Source organism: Vidua chalybeata, chromosome 17, assembly GCF_026979565.1.
Source record: "Vidua chalybeata isolate OUT-0048 chromosome 17, bVidCha1 merged haplotype, whole genome shotgun sequence".
Lineage (NCBI taxonomy): Eukaryota > Metazoa > Chordata > Aves > Passeriformes > Viduidae > Vidua > Vidua chalybeata.
Genome location: NC_071546.1, coordinates 613965 through 622192, shown reverse-complemented (window position 1 = coordinate 622192; position 8228 = coordinate 613965). Strand labels below are relative to the sequence as shown.

At 51.6% G+C, this 8228-nt stretch overlaps 1 protein-coding gene across 1 annotated transcript; it reads right to left on the bottom strand.

The window, feature by feature from the left end:
• Positions 1-1852: 1852 nt before the first annotated feature.
• RAB5IF (RAB5 interacting factor) lies at positions 1853-7949 on the bottom strand. Its single transcript, XM_053958799.1, has 4 exons — positions 7764-7949; positions 6106-6209; positions 4114-4243; positions 1853-3554 (listed from the first exon to the last, which is right to left on the bottom strand). The coding sequence occupies exons 1-4, from the start codon at positions 7890-7892 to the stop codon at positions 3513-3515; spliced, it is 405 nt and encodes a 134-aa protein (XP_053814774.1). The 5' UTR covers positions 7893-7949; the 3' UTR covers positions 1853-3512.
• Between the last annotated feature and the right edge of the window lie 279 nt (positions 7950-8228).

Genomic DNA, 8228 nt, shown 5'->3' with positions numbered 1-8228 from the left:
TGTGGGTCAGCAGTCAGGGACTCTCCCCGAGGGTCAGCACTAAACTCCTCGAGGCTGAGAGCCCTCAGCTCATTGCACAGGGATTGTGCATTCCAGAGGACCCTTCTAAAATCTTGAGAATTTGTACAGTCACGTAGTTCCAATTCTACTTCACTGCATGAATCCGTATTCAAATGTTGGCTGAGATTTAATTGGTTTATAAAAGAAATTTACTTGAATATATTGTCTCAATATTACAAGCTTCGTGACACCTGTGGGCAGCTGAAAGCCAACAGATGTGAGCACAGTCTTTGCAAGTTTGGAAATTGACCTGGGGAACTGCAGAGATGGTGACACCCCATGAAGAGGACAGAGGCTCCTTGGGGGGGGCTGCCACCCCAACAGGCACTGCTCGGTGCCAGTGGCAGGTCTAGCTGGGCTCTGACAGCTGGGATTGGCAGGATTTGAGATGCCTGGGGGCATAGCCACCCTCCAACACCCCTTGGCACCCACCCCAGTTTTCTCCCTTTAACACCCACAGTAACTTGCATTAATTTCAGTACATTATGTGCCTGGAGGCCAAGGACACTAGAAACTCCTTTACCAAGTCCATCGCACAAAACACTTGCTGCTCACCTCTCAGCAAGGTTAGGCCAGGGGATCTCTCTCTCCCTCCTGCCAGGGACTGCCTGCTCTTTGCTGAAAGCCAAGGTGATGTTCTGCAGGTCTGCAGCTTAGCAGGGAGCTCCACTGTGGGCAGTGCAGCCTCTGTGTCAGCTCCATGAGGATACAGCTGCTGCTGGAATTGTATCCCAACAGCTGGGGCTCCCACAGCCCAGCTCTCCAGTGCAGGATGGACATTCTCCCCGCCCCCCCCCCCCCCCCCCGAGCTGAGGCGCTATGGTAGCACTGACCCCCACCAGCCTTTGGCTCTTTCCTACCACGGAGTGCAGAGCAAGCTTGTTGCGCAGTGCAGAACTGTGAGGGCAGCGGTGCTGCCCAAGCCCTGCCCTCCCACAGCATTTCCTGCTCCTGTCAGCCACTGCTCTCCTGTCCTCCCAGCACCAAACCATGCTCTCCGCTAGACCGTTCTTGTGTCAACCTTTCAAATCTCTGCAAGTGCTCCCTGTATTTGCAGTTCTTATTGTCTGCAAGATGCTCAGCTCCCTTCTCCTGGCTGCCACATTCCCTTGAATTAATTCCCTTAAAATTAACTCCTTCCTTCATGAGCAGGCACCAAAGATTTAGTTCTCATAGTGACCAGCACAGAGGATACCAGCTCCTAGCCCCTGAGGCACCCCTTAAAACAGGAACACCCCTTAAAACAGTGAAGAGAGAAAAACCTGCAGCTGGGCAACAGCAATCAGTAGGTTCTTTACAAGGAGCCTAAAGAGATCCAGAGGCCAATGTCTGTTCATGGTCATGATCCTCCTCGGCTCAGGTTCAGCTTCCAGCCACTGGAACTGCACTGAACTGTCCAAGGAACTGAGCTGGTGGGAGCACAGGCAAGCAAGGAATAGAGCAACGGGTCAGGGAAGCAGCTCTGCACTCTCTCTGCACATGCTCCAGGTCCTGCTCATGCCACACCTGAGCACTCTGGAAGGAGCACTGGCTCAGTGTGTCACAGGGCAGGGAGAGTCACTAAAGGAGCAGAACAGCTTGGACAGTCAACACGGCTTAGCCAAAGCATGGATCTAAGCATTAGCTACCACTGCAAATGTTTCTCTTCTCAATGTGCAGCACAAGAGACCTAAGAATCCCAAAAACTTTACCAAAAAATCTGACTCTGAAAGGAATCCCACACACCCATGTTTTATATGTTTTTATATGTTTTATAAAACATCAAAGACCAGAGGACACAGAAGCTGCACAGTGGATTATTCAGGCAACATTTATTGGAGCATTTCAAGTATACAATGGTTTTACTGGTGGCTGTAAGCAGCTAAGATGCAGACAGACAAGAAAGGGTGTCCTAGAACTAGCAGGCTATGCAATTGTCATGGGAAGTTAATGATTTCAGCTGATAGGAGAGGAAGAGAAAGTAGCAGACTAAAGGTCTGGGGATTGGGAGGAGAAAATAAAGAAGTTTTTATTGAGATAATTTACTTAAGTTGGCCACTCACACGTAGCAGAAGCTGTCTGCTATTGCACTCTTCCCTTGGCATCCCAAGGACCTAAAATAACCAGAGCTGTTTCTTCACCAAGACCAGACAGTTTTTCCCTGGTAAGAATGGAGGCTCGCCCTGGCTCAGCACTTGGAGATTGAGATTCCTGGCTTTGCACTCCCAGTGAGAGCCAGGCTGTGGCACTTCCACCAGAGAGGAGGCAATGCAGGCTTGCAGCAAGAGCACACTAAACTACCAGCCCCTCACTATAAGGCAGCATTAGGTCAGGACTCTTTTTGGGTGCCTGAGCTGTTTAGAGAAGCAAGGACCACATGGCAACAGAAAAGACTACAAGGTCCTGTGACAATAACAAGGACTGTGCGTGTTTCCCAAGAACTATTTCTGAAAGATACGTTCTTAAAAAATACCTTAAAGCAGAGACTCCCCATAGATGCACAAAAAGGGCATGACTAGGGAGGGACCGAGCTATGAAGTGATCAAGCACCTCCCAAACCAGAGGTTGTATACTCTGCCCAGTTTGCAAGTTGGTACTTCTGCATTTAAGATAATAGCTGCCTTGATTGTATTTTTGTGTCCTGCATTTATGAACAAAGAGCAGTTGAATTCAAGAGCTTAAAACCAAATTGAAACGCTAACATTTAACAGGGTATCTCCAGAACGACTCCTTTGAGACTATGAAGCTCTGAGGTATGTGATGGCAACTTGGTAGTCAGGCTGGCATAGTGCAGTGGAGCTTCTAAGCCTCCTGAATACGTCTTGGTTCACCAAATGAAACAGTTCTTCCTAGCAAAATCACTTAAAAATTTGTCTTCGGCAAAAAGCATTTAAAAATTCTGATCAACAACTGATTTGCAAGTAAAACAAAAAAAAATTAGAAATGGTAACAACACAGTCTGTTTAATCAAATCAGACCTGGTTACTACAAAAACATGCTAAGGACAGCCACCAGCTTGTGTCCTGGGTGCTGCTATGCCTTCTGCCCACATACCTACAACTGCTTTTGAAACACTGTCTAAAGGACAACCATGGAAGACAAGTCAGGGTTTAATGACAGATTTGAAACAGAAGGGCATACATACATTAAATTAATAGATTCACTCTTCGGCACACAGGAGTTTGATAAGAGTTACTGGCTAGAGTCATAGAAAGTTCCAAATTTGAACAGTCTTGAACCACTTCAAAAAAATTCCAATGGCTTTTCAATAGTTCCAATAATTCATGGGTATATAATATGGAGACAGGCTTTCCAGCAGAAGTCTGGGCTCCTCCAGGTTGCCCAGACCACTGGTACAGAGGAGAGCTGGTTTGACTTCCCCACTTTGCCACCAGTCCACTAAAGACTAGGATTTATTAAAACCTTCTCTATTTATTGACGACTGATTTGACAGGCAAATGCTGCAGACTGTGTCAGTCATAGTGGATGGCAGTATAGAAGATTATCCAAACAACCTGTGGGGAGGAAAGGAAGGGAACGTTAATTGGATGCCTCTGGAGAGGTCTCAGACACAGCAAATGAGCCTCAGGCCTTGCTTTCAACAGGTGACTGAATTCCAGCTTTGAGGTGATCTTGGAGAGATCTTAGGATCACCACTTGCCCCAAATGGTGGCATTCAACTTGTCTGCCAGGCTCTCCACATTAAAATCCCACCACAGCCCCTCCAAGGATTTAGAGGCACCAGCTAATCAAGTGCTGTGATCAGATACTTGGGGGAGGGGAGTAAGGGAAAAACAAAGACACCCAAAACACCAGTCCAGGTGTAACTAGTTCTAGATGGAATGGAACTCCACCACGATATCTAGGACAGAGGATGGGAGTGGCTGATGCATCCTTTACTACAGAGAAATCCCAGGTGTCAGCACTGTATTTCACAGGCAGCAATCCCAGTTACTGCCACTTGGTGCTAACACGTCTGCCTTCTCTCACCACTTCCCCTGCTCTCTTCCCAGGTCTTCATAAAGTGCACCAACACAATACACAAATCATCTTAAAGACAGCAAGATGCATTACCAGGAACAGTGCAAAAGATGTCATGAATCCCTCCTTCGTTAGCTCCCATGTCCCACCATATTCCTCCTCATCTATCTGCTGGAAGCTGCTGAAGTAGAGGTACAGAACACCAGCATTGATCAGGCAGAATCTGCAGGGAGAAGTTAGGAACCATCATTGCAGTGGTACAGGCTGTAGGTATCCCACATATCATACAGTGAAATACCTTCCATCCACAGCAGAGAGGAAGCAAAGAGGAATTCTTTTCCTACGGTGCTTCCCAGGTAGCTCAGTCACTTCCTCGAAAGAGCCCCTCCAGGTGAGCTTGCCAGGTTGGGATGAAGTTCACTTGACAAGGCACAACCTACTCCTAGCAGGGCTTAAGAGGCAGAAGTCAAAAGCTGGAAGTATCCTCAGATCTGCAAAACTGCAGGTTCTCCTGACCTGCAGACTGACAGCAGTTCTGCCTCCACAGGGAATCTGTGTGTGCTTCTTGATTCTGAGGCAGCAGAGAGGGAAAACTGTCACCTCCATGCTCAGGGTTAGATCTCTGTGAGTATCCCAGGACCAAACAGGGAAGAAGAGATAAGAGCCACAGAGACTCAACAGTGCCCTGCAGTCCCAGCACTAGGGTCCAGCCTGAGACACCTCAATGCTCTCCAGTCTGTGCTGCAGCAGAGAGAACAAACACGACCTTCTGTTTGTCCTAAGACAGGTTTGGCTTTACACCAGCCCAGCTTGGGGCTGGGGCAGCCTGGGCTGGGACAGGTCCGTGTCCTGCAAGGAAAGCTATGTGGGAAGGGTGGGATGACAACACACACACAAAGTGGGTGACCAGCAGCAGCTGGAGCAGCTGTGTCACTGTACAGAACAGAGAAACCACACACACACTTCCAGAAACTTTTGGTTTTCCACTGTCCACCAAATCCCTCCTGTTTACATTTAGCACAGGAATTGGCTTAGGTGCCTGAAGGTGCCTTGTCACTTAATGGTGACTAAGATAGAACAATGAACTGTTCCTGGGGGCACTTCAGATTTAACTGTTGGTTGTAGCTAACTGGGTTCCTGCTGAGCATCACCCCTCCCCTTTCTTGCCAAAACCAGAACACTCGGGATGAGATGACAACTGAATTTTGCCTAAGAAAAGCTGTGAGGCCGGAGCTTGACTATTGAGACCTTGGCTAGGCAGAGATAATTGCAAACAGAGACTCCCCAGAGCAGATCCAGCATCTTCCCAGAGCAGATGTGCAGAGAGCAGGACTGTGTCCCCACCACTGCTGGCCATTGAACACTTCCAGGCATGTGTCCGGGCCAAGCACATTTTCTCTTCATAACTCACTGCAGCCCTCAGACACCTTTGGGGAGGTGATTTGGCTCCCATGTCTTGGGATTCAATGCACACATCCCCTTCAGGCACTGCCTTCCCACCCCGTGTCAGGAAAGGGCCATATCAGGAAGCCAGGAGTGCTGCTGAGCTCTGTTGGTGCCACTGTACCAGTGCCACTGTGCCTGCTTGGGACCTGCAGCCTCTCATGTTCTGAGCAAACCTTTTCTTTTTCACAGAGTAGCTGCCCCTGTCTGCTGATAGAGCTTCCTGTCTGAGCAGCGCTCAAAGACCGGGACATGCACACCTTCCCCCATGAACACTCCTTCCTGGGTGATCACAGCAGGCACCACACTCCCAGCCCCTACCACTCGTGCAGGACATACACCAAGTCAAGTGAAATGCTAGTTCCCTTCTTCTGCTATTGCCCCCTTTAATGGGGGCAATAAAAAACAAATAATAATTTTTAGAAGTATTAATCATGCTGAGGAGAAAGAGACTGATGGACATGTTAAGATGTGGATGAATTTCATGGCAACCAACAATGGAATGAAATGCTGGCTGTGAGACACAGAGCAGGCAGAGCCTGCCTTTAGCCAGCCCACTATTCACAGCACAGCCTCAAACAGGCTCCCAGGCCAGCCCAAATGTGGGAATGTACAAGAGACAGAAAAGGAAATAAACCTTACACTGCTATTCCCACGAATCCCTTCAGTGGAACTACTCCCCAGATGATTCCCAAAATAACCGCAATGATCTGCCGGAACCAGTAGATCACATCTAAAAACTCGTCCTGAGGAGACAAAGCACAAGAAAAATGTTGGTATTTATTATGTTTCTTTTTTTAAAGCACCACACAAATAACAGGTGAAAATTCAGCATATTGAACACTTAGTTCCCCACTCAGAGTATAAAATATTGCACTCTGAACAGATAAAGCAGCTTGGGGCATTGTGCACCCTGGACTCCTCTGCTTCCACATTAAACACACAGCTTTGTCCTCCGATGGGCCAACAAGTCTCTAGTCACCTTATTTACTAAAGGTGCAATAATAATCCCCTGGAATAAAAGTTTAAAGAACTGTTTATGCTTTGAGAGTGTTCTACCCACGTTGGCCCAGGCCCTCCTGCACCCAAGAGCTTTCAGGGCTCAGCAGCTCCAAAGCACAGCTATACCTCACTCGTGCCACAAGAACTCCTGTGCCTCCTGAGCAGCAGGTGTGCGCATTCCCTGTCCAAGGGCCCACACTACTGTAGCTACTGCAGCCTAGCAGCAGGGCTCACACTTTAATAAAATTCACTTCAGCTGACATCTCTTTTCCAAGCCTTCCCAGGACTGTGATTGTCCCAGCATCCCCCCAAACTCCAAAGCCTTTGTGATCCCCCCAAAACCTGTAGGATGTGTAGCTGTTCAGCTCCACATGGAAGATGTGAATCCATGTCAGACACAGACATTTCTTCTGGTCACTGCATTTGTCAGGCAGCTCGGCCTTCAGTTCACGTCTCATTGTATCAAAATACTGGCACAGCTGTCCCTGCTCCCCTGTTGACTCTGAAATTCCAGCTCCATCTGCCAGAGGCGAGGGGGCAGGGACACACGAGCCCCACAAGTTCGGGGAGCCACAGGTAAGGAAAAAGTGACACAGATTGCTGTCTGACCCGCACGGAAACAGAGCGTGCCACTGCTCCACGCCAAAAGCAAAGCCAGCACCAGGGAGCAGAGACCCTGGAACACACGCTGTGCGCCCGGGCATGGCAGGGCTCCAGCGGGAGCTCCGGACACGCCGCGGCTGCGCTGCTGGGAGGCAGCACAGGAGGAGCGCCGAGCAGGAGCCCTGCAGCACATGGCAGACGGGCACAGGGAAACTCCGGAGAGCTGTTTCTGCTCTTCCTTGAGCCACACAAGGGAAATTTTTATTTAATCCGAGAAGAGTTTTAAACCACAAGCCAAAAGTAACGGAGGTGTCTTAACACGGTGTTTCCCTTGGCTCCACGCCCAAAGGACAAAGAGCCGGGCCCCGGGGGGCACGGTCGGGCCATGTGCCGGCCACGGGGGATCGGGAAACACGGCTCCGCTCAGCGGTGCGGCGGCCGTACTTCGCTACGAGCATTTACCCCACAGACGACCCCGCCGCTCCCGGGGCTGCGGGCACGGGGCGCTGCCGAGCGCCGGCACAGCCCCGGCACGGCCGCGGCACCGCCTGAGCCCCAGCCCGGCGGGTCCCCGTAGGGGTTCAACCGCGCTCAGGGACGACGGCTCCTCCGGCACCCCCGCGGGACGGAGCCACCGCGCCAGGCGCCGAGCCCGCCCCTCAGGGCCCCCTCCGGTCCCGCTGCCCCGGTCCCACCTTGTCGTGCCAGGCGGAGTCGCTGCGCAGCGCTTTGCCCCACACGGAGCCGCGCCCGGCCGCGCCGCCGTTAGCCACCGCGTGGTGCTGCGGGTGCGGCGGCTCGTCCCGGCGCCGCCCGCCGCTCATCCCGATCCGCCGGGATCCTGCGCCGGGATCCGCCCGCCCGGCCCGAACCGGCCCGGCCCGCCGCGCGCCACCAATCGCCGCGCGGCCCTGCCACACGTGACACGGGCGGGGCCGCGCCCTACGGCGGCCGAGAGGGGCAGGCGGGGGAAGGGGAAGGGGAAGGGGGGAAGGGAAGGGAAGGGAAGGGTCGGGTCGGGTCTCGGCCTGTCAGGGCCTTTCCCCAGCGAAAGGACCAGGCAGCAATGCCGATGTTGCTGGGTGGGAGAGGAGACGGCCCTTCGCAGCCCTGCAGGGTCGCCGAGCCTGCAAACAGGCCGCCACAGGGGATCCCGGTGC